This window comes from Mustela nivalis (genome assembly GCF_964662115.1).
Source record: "Mustela nivalis genome assembly, chromosome: 11".
In the NCBI taxonomy this organism is placed as follows: domain Eukaryota; kingdom Metazoa; phylum Chordata; class Mammalia; order Carnivora; family Mustelidae; genus Mustela; species Mustela nivalis.
In genome coordinates, this window is record NC_139030.1 from 33445580 (window position 1) to 33461608 (window position 16029).

General features: G+C 45.8%; 1 protein-coding gene across 1 annotated transcript in view; it reads left to right on the top strand.

Moving 5' to 3' along the window:
* Positions 1-16029, top strand: part of KIF5C (kinesin family member 5C) — a 158814-nt gene that overhangs the window by 93473 nt on the left and 49312 nt on the right. Inside the window, exons 11-12 of the mRNA XM_082690904.1 lie at positions 905-1053; positions 11631-11806. Coding sequence (XP_082547030.1) covers positions 905-1053; positions 11631-11806 — 325 coding nt within the window. The remainder of the gene's footprint in view (positions 1-904; positions 1054-11630; positions 11807-16029) is intronic.

Below are 16029 nucleotides of genomic sequence, written 5' to 3' on the forward strand. Positions count from 1 at the left end.
TGGATCCACACAGACATCCACTGTGGCTTCATCCCCCTCTCCCAGCCATATGCCCTAGAAAGTCACTCCTATCTCTTATACTGGAAATGACGAAATGGTGGCCCTCAGACATGTTTGTTTGCCCTACCTGTTATTTTGGGGAAATTGTTTGAAATTGAGAGATACAAATAAAAACATTCAAGTGCTGACTTCCCTTGAAACATGGGATGAACTGAGAGTAGTGGGCCCTCTGCTCCTACATGGTGACAGCGGCCTGTGATGAGGGGGTCATGTGCTCAGAGGGGAGCCGTGGTTTCACCTGGCTGGGCCTGAAGCCATTAAGTGACCCACCCTGTTGACATGGTTCAGTGCATTGGGGATGATTCTAGGTACCACAAGTGAGAACAGAAACAACTGATTGCATTACTTTATTGTGGTTTATTGGTATGAAAACCTGTAATCTCTGCAAGGCCGTAGACTTTGTCTCAATTGACTTGGTATATCCCCAGTGTTTCATAAAAGTTAAGATAGAAAGGAAACTTACTTAGGAAGATGAACCTGGCAGGGCCATGCTGGATGCTTTGAGGAGGATGCTGAATGCTTGAGAAAGACTGACTGTAAGTCAGGGCTGAGAACATAGACTAAGATGGTGGCAGGGTGAACCAAGAAAGAGGTGGCCCTGGGAGACAATTCGAGGGAAAAGCCTTGGGATTTAGACTGGTAGGAAAATGGGAAAAGGGGATGGTGAGCTCGGAGTCTTCAGGGGCAGTGGTGCCAGTAACAGAGTGAGGAGGCGGTAGATCCCAGGGTCCCCTCTGATCTCCCCAGTCTTTGGATGCAGAAGTATTTGAGGCTTAATTGTATTCATGATTTAGCTAATCTAATAGCTACTCTCAGAATCTTTCCCTTCTGTCTTTGACCCCAGGGCTAAGACCATCAAGAATACAGTCTCTGTGAACCTGGAACTGACAGCAGAAGAGTGGAAGAAGAAATACGAAAAGGAGAAGGAGAAAAACAAGACTCTGAAGAATGTCATCCAGCATCTGGAGATGGAGCTGAACAGATGGAGAAACGGTAAGGAAGAGTGGAGAGGAAGAACGAGGCATGAACGTGTGGTTTCCTTCTCCTGGGACAGCTGGTATCCTGGGACACTTTGGGAAGGACCGGATGATGGCGGAGCTTGGTTCTGCCTTGCAACAATCTGTGTGAATGAGTGATGTTTTCTCATTGTGTAGAGAAGCTGCCCACCTGACCCCGTCACTTGGCTGACCGGCGTGCTTAGTGTGGGCAAGTGCTATTTGCAAGGTCGCCTTAATCTATTTCCAGTGAGCCGCTCCTCTATGTTAGTGTAATCCTCTCTGGTAGCCATGTTTGAGGTTTTGAGTGCAGCAGCTGAGACTTTGAGACTCAGACTACTTTTGATTAAATGAAAAATATGCCATTCACTCCTGTGTGAGTTTTATAATTGACTGGGGGTTAGAAGTCACCTCTGGCAAATATTTGCATTTTCAGGGGGCCAGTTGATCTCTGTGCTCTGCTTCTTCAGAGCCAGAAATAGAAGGCTCCTGATGAAGTTCTGTGCTAAAATGGAGTCTTACCGGCTTATTTCGTGACTAGTTTTTTTCTTTTTTCCTCCCCAAAAAACATTCTCTTTGGTTTGTTCTACTCAAAGAAAATATCTCAGAGAGCTGACACACACTGGGTGGGTGGGTTGTGGGTGAGGCGTTGAAGAGGGGTTTCCAGATCCAAGTGCAGACAGATTATTTTGGGACTTTTAGCATTGTGATGGAATTAGAAGGTAGAAATCTCTCTGGTTTGTTGTGGTTGTTGTTGTTGTTGTTTTAACTGAAATAGGCAGGTTGGTGTGTGTGTGTAGGGGCAGAGTGGATAGCTGGAGCTCCATATTCTTCACTGTGTCCACTGTCCACTACGAGTTCCAGGCTCTGACGTAGACCTCAGTCTCTTGGGTGAGCGTAGAAGCCTGGGGGCTGCTAGGCAGGAGGGGGGTAGAACCCGCCTATGTGTAACCACAGAGTTAGCGGTGGATGGTCTTGTGATTCTGTGTTTGCCGCTGTTTTTTTGTTAGGAAAGGTGGGGTGCCAGTGACCTACTATTCAATGGAAAAACAATTGCGAAGCAAAGCAGGATTCAAGAGAGGTTCAAGAAGTGACCTAGTAGCCTAAATAACACAATTCTTTTCTTTTTGGGAGATTTTTCTAGCCGCACACATGTTTTGAAAGCTGCTAGAATAACTGAATAATTCAGCACCTGTGGCCGGCAGACGATTCCTTGCGATTTGGCAGGAGTTAGGAGAATGGGGAGGGATGGTTGGCAAGGCGGGGAGCGGCCGTATGAAATTTTGTTCTATTTCTGGGATCCTCTTGGGTCAGTTCTCTGCTGGGCAGTTGGAACATTCAGTAAAGCCTTTTGGTACAGGGAGGGAGGCTGGCCTTAGAACATTGCGCAGTGGGCCACCAGCCTTGCTGTTTTCTCTTCGGTCCTGTCCCTTGCCAAGCTTTCCCCCTGCGATCCTCCGAGCCTCTTCCAACTTTGTCCTCTAGGGTCGGCCCGCTGTCCAGTTTGCCTAATACCCTCCTGCCTGGCACTCTCCTTTTACTTTTGGACTTTTAACTTGGCATCATTTTAATTGTTTGCCCCACTCTGTCCACTGTGCAAATCTACTCAGAAATACACTGTTTTCCATGTCCCACAAGGTGAGATTCTACATAAGCCCTTATGTACATAATTTGGGAAAACTCACGTATGGTTTCTGGCACACGATAGACTTCGGTAGATGTATGTTACGTAAACACATGTTTAACCCATTGCTGGAGTGGAAGGGGTGAGCCGTCGATCATGGTCTCTGCCCTTACAGAGCTTAGAGTCCGGTGAGGGAGACAGACTCCACAGTCAACAAATGTGTCTGTGCTGCATGCCAAAAAGGGAAAGTAGAAGGTACTGAAATTATTATAACTTTTAGTTATACTGAGAAGTCAGTGAAGGTTTCCCCTGATAAGCAACCTAAGGAATAAGATCTGAGAGAAAGAGAGCAGTTAGGAGCAGCAAGAAGTGGGGGTGGGGTGGAGGGAGCCACACTTACAACAACCTGGAGGGGCAACCTTTGGCCGCGGGCAGCGGCAGGAAGGCCAGTGTGGTGAGCTGGGGAGGGGCAGTAAAGGCCTGAGACAAGGAGACGGGGTAGGCAGACCTGTCCTGGGCAGGCCTAAACAGTTTTTGTTCAGGATTTTGGTTTTTATCTAGCAATGAGAATCTAGCAATGGGAAGACCTTCAAGGATATTCAACTGAAGATCATATGATAAGATTTGCATTTTTGAAGATCCATTGGTTGTGTTGGAGATGGCCGGCCAGGAACAAGGATGGTCTTCCAGGGATGAGGTTACAGTAGTTGAATTGAGAGGGAAAGGGAGAGACATGGATGGACCAGAGAGGTGTTTAGGAGATAAAACCAGCAGGGCTTGGTGAGGAGCTGGCTGCAGAGAGACAGAGTGCCAAGTTTTCCAGCCTGCCGTGTTGGATGGAGGGTAGAACAGTTTACTGAAAAAAGAAATACCAGAGGAGAACCAGACTGGAGACAAGGGAGATGAGGAGGGGAGTTCAAGGTGGAACATCCAGGTGAAAATGTCAAATAAGCAGTTAGGTCCAAGGGTCTAGAGCTCAGAGAGCCCAGGTTGAGCTGGGGAAAGAAATGGTAGTAGAGCTTTAGGAAGTACAGGAAGACATAGGTAGGGGTGAGGGCCTCTAGAGAGAGGGCAGGAAAGAGAAGAGGGAGAGAGTCTTGAGACCCGCCTCTCCCATGACTGTGTAATCACTGAGTGGCTGTCATAGAGAAGGGGATCTGCAGAGCTCTCCTGTCCTCCTAAGCTAACATTCATTCATTCATTCATTTAATTTATTTATTTAGATTTTATTTATTTATTTGATAGACACAGCAAGAGAGGGAACACAAGCAGAGGGAGAGGAGAGGAAGAAGCAGGCTTTCCACTGAGCAGGGAGCCCGAGGCGGGGCTCAATCCCAGAGCCCTGGGACCATGACCTGAGCTGAAGGCAGATGCCTAATGACTGAGCCACCCAGGCTCCCCACATTTATGTTTCAAGGTAATTTTTTGGAGAACACCTGGATGACTCAGGCGGTTAAGTGTCTTGCCCACGGTGGCTCGGTGACAGAGCAGGGATCTGAACGTAGGGCAGCTGACTGTGAGATTCATTGTCTCTCCATCATCTTGCAGTGTGCGCACAGCCCGAGTGGTTTGTGTGTAGGCCAGTTAGAGGAGCGTGAAAAACGCCACACCAGGAAGGAAGGGACCAGAAGCTCCTCAACAGTGTCCCGTGCACCAGGCCCAATTCCTCGTCATCATGAGAGCATGGGTGGTTTCTTTCAACTGGAGAGCTGGGACTTTGAGAGATAAAGTCGAGAAGAAGAGGTCCCCTCCAGTAAAACCCAAGTGGCAGGATATTTCCAGCTTTCTTTTGAAATTTGACACACACATTGGCTCTAAACCTGAGGAATCAGCCACTGAGTTCACCTCAGCGAACCCTGGGTATTGACGTTGCCACCCTGTGGGCTGAACCACCGAAGGCAGCACCGTCCACTGTCTGCATTCTCTGCTGGGGAAGAGGGGTCTGTCCTTGTATGGTGTCTTTATAATTGTAGAAGTTTGACTGCTCTTCTCTAGCCATGGGCGAGCAAGAGAGGAGTGGAGCTGAGAAACAGGGTGTGTGTGTACATATGCTTGTGCTTTCCCATTTTTGCTGTTCTGTAGACTGAGGCAGGAAAGCCAGGGAGTCAGAAACGTAAAAGAACACGATGTCGCAGTGGCAGATTGGGTCCAGGCAGGTCATGTAAAGTGAAGAAGTTGATATAGTTGGTGGCAATGGGACTGTGAGGCAGGACAGGGCACTCCCTGCCCAGAGTCAGTCAGACGTTATGAAATACTACCCTATTCCATGCCTAGAGGCTGGTTCTCTCCCAGACCCCTCCCCCTCCCCACTGCTACCAATTTTCAACTCCTTGTAGCTTCATGGGCTACTTCAAAATGCAAGCACGGCAGTTTCCTCCCCTGGGCATAGCAGAACATTGATTCTCAGAATACGGCCGGTGACTAGTAATGTACATAATTACACCCAGCCGTAATTCACGTCTGCCGTTGGCATTAAGGCAAGGCTCAGGGCATGTGCGTGCTGGCTTAAGGGGGGCTCATGCCTTGTTTTTATAAAGAAGGAATAAGCCACTCCATTCCTCATAGGGCCAGGCTCCTTGGGTAGCACAGGACAGGAATTGACCCTGCTTAGCTTAAACAAAACAGCAAAGCACGAGAAGTCTGTGAATGACTCGCAGAACCGAAGAACAGCCGAGCAGCCAGCCTCATCTGGCAAAGCTGGGGCTGCTCCAGAGCCTGGGCTCCTGGGGGCTGCACCTGGTGTGAGTGCCCTCTTGAGTTCTCTCCCCCTTCCTCGCATTATCTGTTTGGGACACAGAGGCTCCGGAGAGAGGGGAGAGACCGAGCGTGTGGTGGTGTGCTGAGGAAGCCCAGGGCCCTCTGCCGTGTCCTCTGACCAAGCCTGCGCGCACCAGGAGAGATCATTCCTCACTAGGAAGTTGTGGTGCTGAACTGAGAATGGGTGTTGCGTGGCTGGAAAACACCTGTCCGGTCCAGTCTGCTAGTGACATCTTGTGGGCTGAAATCGATTGACAGTTCCTGGACTCTGGAAGCTCTGTGGGCCTCTGCAGCCTCAGGGATTTTACTCAGCCTGCTTGCTTAAGGACAGATAGAGGGAGTGGGCAGTTGGCGGAAGCAGGGTTGTTTTTTCTCTCTAGCTCTGTGCCTTGTTTGTCATGTACATGGAAAGGACTTGAACAGTCCTGTGAATGGGGATAGATTTAGATGGTTGCACTCAGAGTGAATTACGGCTCCCAGTTCACCCTGCCCGGTTTCCCCGAATCTATCTAGAAGACCCTTGATGGGCAAGTTGGGAAGGGAGGGCTGAGGGCCCAGGCCTGTGACCCTCAGAAGGGGGATGGGCCCACAGTTTCCTATTGCTGCCAGATCAATCTTGACACATGCCCTCTTCTCTGATACTTCTTTGAATTTTGTCCTTTAAAAAGCAATCTTGTTTTACAGGAGCTTAAGTCAGAAAAGGAGGCCCTGAGGGGTGCCTGGGTGGCTCAGTGGGTTAAGCCTCTGCCTTCAGCTCAGGTCATGATCTCAGGGTCCTGGGATCGAGTCCCGCATCGGGCTCTCTGCTCACCAGGGAGCCTGCTTCCCTTCCTCTCTCTCTGCCTACCTCTCCGTCTACTTGTGATTTCTCTCTGTCAAATAAAAAAAAAAAAAAAAAAATCTAAAAAAAAAAAAAAAAGAAAAGGAGGCCCTGAAAAATCCAGGTGTCAGAAGTGCAGAGAAATGACCCGAAAATAGGGCACATCTGCAGTGTCTCTCGAATAATTAAATATAATAGTAAATAACAGAATGGATGTAGATTTACCCCATCTGCTGAAGTCATGCAAAGAAATTATTTCATCACAGGCTGGGAAGGCATGGAAAAATCGGCAATCTCTACAACAGATTCGTTCTCCACAATTTAAAACCTGCCAGGCCAGCAGGCTTGGTTTCCCCAGCTGGCTCAGTTTGCAACCTGGAGTCTGATCCCAGGCTTTGTGGGACTGTGTGGCCTCTGTAGCTCCCACACGATCTGCCCTTTTAGCATTAAAGATACCCAAGATGCTGGTCCGCGCACTGACATCCCTCCCACCCGGATTCATGACTCCAGTAGAAGCTCTGAAGTTAGTGTTTCATTTGAGACATCTCATCTTTTAGGCTCTCTTCTTCTTCTTCTTTTTTAATATTTTATTTATTTATTTGACAGAGAGAGAGATCACAAGTAGTCAGAGAGGCAGGCAGAGAGAGGGAAGAAGCAGGCTCCCTGCCGAGCAGAGATCCCTGCCGAGCAGAGATCCCGATCCCGATGCGGGGCTCGATCCCAAGACCCTGAGACATGACCCGAGCTGAAGGCAGAGGCTTTAACCCACTGAGCCACCCAGGCGCCCCTAGGCTCTCTCCATTTGAGAGCACAGCCAAACACTAATAAAAGTACTGACCGCTGGGAGAACGGTGGGGCCATTAAAGAGGTCGGGACTGTAAAGAGATTTCAGAGTCCTGGGTGACCAGTTTATTAGAAAATTACTCTAGAAAGGATTAGAAAATGTCTTAAGCTGCTTACAATATTTTTAGGAACTAGGGTGAGAAGATGCTATTTGTGTGCAAAATAATCCCATAAAGGAATTACCTTTTTTTTTCCTTTAAAACCTCCCGTTTATATAATGACGTCTTGTAGCCAGCTGCCTTTACTCATCTGGCAACTTAAAGATTTCCTTTTAGTTTCTTTGATATAAAAATTCCTTACCTTTAGGTCTGCCACTGGGCCTGTTGAATTGGTTTTAAAAGAAAGCCCCTCCATTGCCAGATCGGTGGTTTGTGACGGAGGCCGTGAGTGACCAGCAAACCTCGGCCCCTGGAGTCGCAGAGAGGATGCAATTACCTTTCTGTGTTCTCCAGAGGCTTTAGGGGCTCAATTTATGAAAAGGATAACTAGCTCGTTGCTATTTCATGTGTGAAATTTTAATGAATTACTGGCAGTCTTATGGTTTTCTTTCTTTCTTATTTTTTTGAAAAAACAAAAAAAAAAAAAACAAAAAAGCCTCTTTTAGAATTTTTAACTAATAACCCTAACGAGTATTTTTGATTAGTCTGTCATTCTTGTTTATTGCAATTGATGGATTTTTACTTTTTATAGAAACACTATTTATGCCCTCGGGAGGTTTTCATTTTATAATTAAAATGCTCTGCAAAGCTTGTAGGTGTGCTCCAAGTGAATGCTCCTGTGTACACACAAATCTTTTTAGTCCTTAAAGGTAATTACATCTGACAATAGGAAATGCCAGAATGCTTATTTAAAGAAGGGAAAGGTTTCCAGTGGGAGTTGGGGGAGCTTTCATTGTAGAAAATCAGATGCTTTACAGTATTATAAGCTCTTTCCCTATAGACAGCAGGTATAAAGCCTCAGGGCATGAACCAAGAAAAATTTGCTTTTAATGCAAAAAGGGGAATAAAAATGAAAATAGATGCACCTCTTCATTTGGTGGTCCTTTTCCGGTCTTCCCCCTCCCCCCTTTCCCTACCCACACCAGATTTTACAACATTTTTTTCCCTCCCGTGTTTGTTTGCAGCTGTCTGCCTTGTTACAATCAGTTGTTCCGTAATCACCTCATGGGGGCTTCTCTGGAGACTCAGTCCGCTGCAGTGCAGGGAATAGTCTCGATTAACGTGGTGAGATTGCCATGGAGACAGATTGCCTAGTGTCAGGTCTCGCATAGTGTTGGGAATTTACAATCCCCAGACGTGTTTGTGAGCTGGACAGTGTAGTTAGCAGGGAGGCTTCTGGAAGTCATTTCCTCGGTCCTTTGAAGGGTAGCAGTGTTTGGGAAAACCAGCTCTTGGTTCCTCTCTGGGCAGGAGCTGTGCTCTCCCACAGATGCCTGCTGCTTTTGTTCCTGCTTGTTGCTGCTTTGTTCTCGGTCTGAACGGCTGTTGTAAAAAATAATCCTGACTGCCCGACCTTTGGAATATAAACTGGGAAGAGCTCCTTGTTTAGATGTTGCTTTGTAGGTGACATGTTGATGCTTTGATTCGTAGAATTGCTTAAGAGAAACCAGAAAGTCTGCTATAGGTTTTGAATATTGTTTTAGTAATAATATAAATAAACCTGAAGGGGACTTGTGTAGCTGCATTGTGTTTTATTTTTCAACTGAGTACAACCACAAAGGTATTATGAAGACCTCAGGAACAATAATCTCAGAATAAATAAAAATATCTGCACAGCCTGAAGAGTTGACAATTTGTTAGGGAGAGGGCAGGGTAAGAGATGGACCTTAAACGATAATACCTTTTGTGGTTTTTTTACATATACTATGGTAATTAAATCTCTAAAACAATGCCGTGTTAAAGGCATTATTATTATTGTTTTTTCCTTTACAAAAAAGCAAACCAAGAGGTGAAACAGGAGATGGGCTTGTGATTAATTAGATCAGCTAAAATGTGTGGCTTGGCATCCTGTCATAGCCCTGGGGATGTTACTGTAGTCTGCTGATCACTTTCAGGGTACCTTGTAGTAGCGTTGGCTGGCTTGATGAGCCGCGCTATCCTTAGGCAACTGTGGTACTCAGTGACTCTGTGATTCCTCAGCAGGACAAGAGGGCAGATTTAGGATCACTTTCCGCCAGTTATAGGGTTCGTCCCTGGGCTACTTAGCTCCCTCCAGCCTCGTGGTGGCCCTGGCTCTCAACCATGTGGAACCAAGGAACACGGGGACTAGGTCTCTTCCAGCTGTGTCTGTATCTCACCTCTGTACTTGGGGCAAGTTGGTATAGGATAATAAGACTATGTTCTGCCTGGTTTCTGGTCTAGTACCATTAAGAATTTCACCTTCATCATGCTTAAGCTGCAAGATTAAGTTTGTGCCGTACTGCATTGCTCTGTTCACAAAGTACAGAAGGTAGCGCTGAAAAATTAGAGATATGCTCATAACCCAAATAGGGGAAAGATCATGAGAATGTTCGTGGAGGATTTCTCTGGAGAAGTAACCGAATTGAGGGGTAGAGGTTCAGAGCCTTTCAGTTTTTGTGTATGTAATCTGTGGTTAGAACAAGATAGCTATATATATTTAAGCAAAAAAAAAAAAAAAATTCTTGGGAACTAGAATATGGTACTGCTTTTATAGCCTGTGGATTTAGCAGGCCATAGAGAATATAGATCCTTTAATTGGAAGAAATCCAGTCTGCGCACTAAGGTCGCTGACAGATGTTTTAAACCAGGAATTGGAACTGAATGAAATATTGATTTGGTTCAGGTTCAGTTCAAAGGCTACTCTGATATTCTGGTTTTGTTTCAGGTCAATAATTTTAGAAAAAGCGTAGGTACAGTACAGTCTAGTTGAGCTTCAGAAGAAAAAAGGGTTGGCTCAGCCTTCTACTCAGCAAAGGAATACTTTATTCCAGGTTTTGCTTCAAATGGAAATGTGATGCAAAAATGAAATCACTGGATGTTAATTTTATTTGACAGGGAAGCCTTCCTGCCATTTTGTAATTATCAGGTGAGATCACAAAATCTGGAGCAGCAAAGCTAACCCGTCACAAAGTGTTTTGTTTATATTGAGACAAATGTGTACAGTTTCAGGTGGCTTCCTTGAAGCATGATATATACTGTTAATGAAGCCACAGATGAGGGGATTCAGGTTTCTGTTTGTTTGTTTCAGAAATTCCCTTTGTCTTAGAGCAGTTGTCCTGGGGACTTTCCACAAAACATGTTTCATGGGCTGAGAACTGGGTGAGGCTTGGGACGTTGCAGACGTTCACGGACTGCAGCAAACTGAGTATGAAGTTGGTGGTAAACATTGTGATGGAAAAGCATATTTGGTTTTGGTTTGCTTTCCAAAATGATGTTTGAGAGACTCAGTTGGGCCACATGGTTTTCACAGACTCCTTTTAAAGCAGTGTCTTCGCAAGGTGATTTTCTTGCTGGGGCTAGGCCACTGACCAGCCTGAGACCTTCGCTTTTGCCCCTCAGTTTGAACAGTCAAGTTTGGTAATGCTGCCTTCAAGGGCCTTGACAGGCACCGCTCCGCAGACTCAGAAGTGGTACGTGCTGGTCTGCAAACTGAGAGGTGGTATGCAGGGTCTCTGCACGGTATTCTGGGTTGGCTGCTTTTTCTTTCCTGGGTCTACTTGACATCATAAGAAATTATTCTATTTGAACTCTCTAGTTGAGCCAATTAATTCTGCCCTCCTAGGGGAGAGGATGGTAGTAGAATGTGTTTTTGTGCTATGTCTGTCAGAGCTTCTGGGTGCAGGGCTATCCTGGTTTTCTCCTTGAGATTTGGAGACCCTCAGATTCAGAGGATTAGGGCCCTGCAGTGTTCTCTTTGGTAGCGGTGAATTTCCTTGATTTGGCTGTTTCTCCTAATGAAACAGTAACCTAATTAATTGGTAATTAGGATGCCTCAGAAGTCTGTTTCCCTGGGAGTCAACCGCTAGATAGAATATGTTTATAGTAAAACCCAAGAATATTCCCCAACAAAAGGAAAATGTACACAAAAAATTCTGGATGTCACTGCAAGCTCTATTAGTTAAGAGGGGTTGGAGGAGGGGCTCCTGGGTGGCTCAGTTGTTAAGCATCTGCCTTCAGCTCAGGTCATGATCACAGGGTCCTTGGGATCGAGCCCTGCATTGGCCTCCCAGAGAGTCTGCTTCTCCCTCTCCTCTCTATCCATGTTCTCTCTCCCTCTCTCTCTCTCTTTGGGGGTGGGGGGTTGGGAGGGAAGAGTGGTTGGTGGAAGCCGTGTACTTAAGTGATGCATCATGAGAGAGGGAGTATTACATAGCCCTCTTCTTTTTTAGACTAGTTTTGGTCAATTAACCACAACCTTTCTTGTCAAATAGAGAGAACACAAGCCCCAACGCTCTACAACAGCTCTGACTGTGTCTTCTGTGTCTTTGCATGGGAGTGGCTATTTTTGGAACTCTTCCTGTAGAGTTACTTGCTGAATTTCTTCAATCTCCAAATCCTCTTGTGCTTTGCAGGAGAAGCTGTGCCCGAGGATGAACAGATCAGTGCTAAGGACCAGAAGACCCTGGAGCCCTGTGACAACACCCCCATCATAGACAATATTGCTCCTGTTGTCGCTGGCATCTCTGCAGAGGAGAAGGAGAAGTACGATGAGGAGATCTCCAGTCTCTACAGACAGCTGGATGATAAGGTCTGTAGCCTGAGATTATAGTCCTCACTCTGGCTCTGAGACTAAAGGTGGCAGGTCCTGGAGCTATTGGCCAGAAGCAGCTTCAAGCCCCACGGGGCTGATGTAGGGGGGTGCAGACTGATGTTATGTCTGTCTTCTTAATATCTACCCTAACTCTTGATTGGGGAACTTGATTCTTCCAGAATGGAAGCTTTCATGGAAGTTTGACTGGAAGACTGGAGAGTTGGTCTAGATAGAGAGATAGTCTTCACTTCTAGACGTGGGACTGGGGCTCATCACTGTGCGCGGGTGGGGATGGCGTGAGTGTGCATGATCTTTGTTTAATTATCTCTTCTATTTTTCTCTGGGCCTGTTCCTCACCTCTTGAAAACTTCAAGTGTAGTGCCAGCTGTAGCGACAGTGTGGTGGCTCCTAATGTTAAATGTGTTCTGTAATCATGTAGCTCTCAGGCCCTGGGACGAGGAACCATGGTAGTGGCGTGGGGTCAGGCCCCTTGTCCAGTATTGGTAAATGTGTTTTCAGAGGCATACTCTTGAATGAAATAGTTTGAACATGCTTTTAGGGTTGTCTAATTTTATGGCAGACTTTTGGGGCTCCAATAGTCATGTACATTGCATTTGCCCAAGTTGGACCAAAGGAAAAGAGACCTTGGAGAACACTGTTCCTCTCCAGTTAAGGTCGGGCTAGGAATCCTGGAGGCATAGGAAATTAAATTGATGTCTCATGTGACCTCGGCATATTGCCCTTGGAATATTCTAAATCCTTTCAGTTCATTTCATCAAGGTTGTTGATATTTTTAGTCTGATTTAATCTTTTTTGCTGTGGTTTGGCTCAGAGTGCTTGGGGACACTTCTGGTTTAGCCGAAACCGCTTTATTATGAGCACATGGCCATTAATCTTACAGGCCTGTATATTCTGAGTAAAGCTCAGTCTGCACCACCTTTTCAAGCAAAATGTGAAGCAAGTTCTGTTTATCTAGGACTCTGGGAATTTGCCTTGTAACCACAGCATTAAACTGGGGACACTCCTACCCTTTTGGTAGCCTATTTGATGAGATATTCACACCTTTGAGAGCTGGGTTAATTGCCCTCAGGCACTTGACATACTGTTATCCTTCCATTTCTAACCAGACATGATTATGCAAAACCTCAAAGTAAGAGAAAAAGGAGATCAATAGTAAGTTAACAGTATATGCAATTTCTTGATTTCTCTAAAGAAATGGTATTGTTTAAACATACTGCAGTTTTCCTTTTCACTTTAGAAATGATGAGTTCACGTTAGTAATCCTCAAAGATTTTTGGATAAGGGATGATAACCTTATTCTACACTTTGTTTTCTATAAATAGACTCCTGCCGTGGTTGGAATTGGGGTCATTTCCTTTGGTAGCATAAGGAGCTTTCATTGATCCAACAGAGACTGTAGAGTCTTCAGTGTCGCTTCTGAAATGTAGTGAGGAGGACTGAGTGATGAGTGAGGAGAATGCCAGGCCTTGGAGATATTCAGGTGGTAGCTGGCAGAGCTGACCCTAGCGTCTCTGCCTCCTGATGACAAGTGTCGGACACTTCCTGTTATGTCATTTTCCTATAGCATGTGCTTTGAAGATCCTCTAAAGCACACATTTTGAGGTTAGCATCTGTGGTCTCTCACAGGGGTTGCTGGGATCTGAGAGAGTACTTAGCCCACACGCCTCAGCCAGGGGGACTCCAAAGCTGGTAGTCTGACCCTAGTGACTCTACCCATGGACTGCCTGATTATGTCTCATCAGCTGTCATTCTTATTTGTCTTCCGCTTAAAGGTTCTAGAAGGTACTTCATGCTTCTGACAAGATAGGTAGTTTGGTACCTTTGAGAAAACACAAGTTGAGACAGGGTATCTTTAGATTATTGAGTAGTGGAGCTGAAAGTATCTAGGTCCCGATGAGAAGCTAGCCCGGGGAGTACGTGACTTGCCCAGTTTATATCACGTGTAGGTGGCAGAGGTGGAACAAGGCTGTGTATCTTCTGGTTCCCAGGGCTGTGGACATCCTGTGTTGGTCTTAGTAATTTAGATGAGGAACTTGTCAACCCTAATGAATTTAATTAGAATGTTTTGGGAGAAAGACCGCACAGTCTCCCTCCCCCAAGCTGTTCCTTCTGCCCCTCTGTGCTGGCCCTCCAGGGGTCTCAGGATAGTTACCGTCAAAGGCAATACTGTGCGATGGAAAAACATACACTTTAGAGTCAGACCTGTGTCTTAATGATGCTGGGGCTTGGACTGATGAATGGCCTCCCCTGCTGAAGATGTTTTTCTCATTTGCAGCTTGGGGCTCCTATCTGCGTCCTCAAAAAGTTGCAGTGGGGATTAAAAGGTTCTAGTGTGTAGCAATTGCTCAATAAATAGTAGTTTCTTTCTCTTCTGGGTTCTGTTTACTTAAGGGAGAACACCATCCTACGTGGCATCGGGGGGTGGTGCAGAGGTGGGTTGCGAGCAGAGTTATAAGAAGAGCAAGTTGGTGTTGGCCCTGTTTCTTTCACTTCTCATTTCCTCTAATACTAGTGTTTTATTGGAAATATGTGAGAGGAATTAAGTGCAAGTAGAAATATGTTGAACCTTATTCCACTAATTACCATTGCAATGAGGACATTTTTTATAATTAAGGGTGGCACGTGACCAAGGGACGGCTCACCATTTCACATGCAAGCAAATTTAAGAACAAGAATATTTTCTGACAAGTGCTTTGAAATCGGTTGTCTATGGATTAAGAGTCAGCATCAGAGGGAGCATGTTCTAAGGAATGCACTCGAATGTGTAGATATAGACGGCACAGCACATTTTATTATGGAAGTTTTAAAAGCATTTTAAGATTATGGTAGACTATGCTAATTCTTTGGAGAAGTTGCCTTAACAAAGGGTAAGTGTAGTCTTGGAGGTATCTCTGGTATAAGTCATTCATGTTCTTACAATGTAATCCTTGTTCCTCATATCCTTCCCAGATGGGCTGGTGGCCCTTGGTTTCTTACTGTACCTCAAAAATCATTGCACCTGGCTTTTCACCTGTCAGGGAGGGAGCTGTACCTTCAGGCTTTGAAGCGAACACAGTGTAAGAACAAAGGGCTGGCTTCACCGTTCTGCCTCTCTCCTGATTTGTATCAACTTGGAGTTGTTGCTTATGTATCCCAGGGGAAGGGATGGCAGCTCCCTGATGTTAAACTCTTGAGTCTTTTATGTTAAGATGTTTAATATTTATGTGCCAAGGAACATAAACACAAAATTGTTCCTGGTAACTGACATTCTAAGTTTATAAAGTAAAAGAGGAAATATGCCCTACAGAATAGTCTCCTCGTTGTGCAAGTATCATTTTTTGGCAGTTTCACTCAGTGTAATTTCCCTAATTCTCCTGCCAGAAATCGGATTTGGGGAGGAAAGTCATGAGCATTTTGTCAAACCATTAAAGAAACATGGGTGTAAAAAGTTCAGTAGAAACAGGGTTCCCTGAACAGAGAAGAAATAAGGCCAAAAGATGTTCTACACAAAGGAAAATGAGGGAGAGATCCCATAATCCTGATTTTAGGACTTTCTTGCTCCATGGGTCAGTCAGTCCGATTTAAATGTATGCATACACAGGACCAAATAGGCTAGAGAATAGCCCACGGTTCTGCAACCCAGACCCTTGAGTTCACCCCTGTAACCTCACCTCTGGAAAAGCCAGAAGGTGCGGTGCAGGATTTTTCTGGGCTGCTGGGAGAACATCTGGGCGGCACCAGGCATGCAGGAGGACCTAAAATACTGAATCTGACTCTGCGTGGGGTTTGAAGCCTAGAAGTGTTACCAAATAGGATTTTTCTCCTGTTTTTAAGGGAGGGCGACCGTAAAGCCAAGTTGTTCTTCGCAGGCGAGGCTTCACATTTGCATTTGAATTCATGAAAATCTTTGTAGTGAAGGGCGAGCCCCGCTGGTGAAACGCTGTCCTGTCTGCTGCTTTGCCCAAGCTGGTGGGCCGAGTCCGGGGAGAGGCAGACCCGTTTGGACCGGGCAGGAGGAGGCCGGCGGCTCTGGCTTTTGTGGCAGCGACACCTAGTGGCAGGAAATGAGAGTGACGGAAGCAAATGGCCTCTGGGGAGATCGTTTCCCACTTTAATGATAGGCCAGAAAGTAAGCATTATCGTTTCTACATCCCCCACTTCCTTGAGTTTTTTTTTTTTCGTTTTTTGCTTTTTTAGACTGGCAAGAAAATTAACTTCTA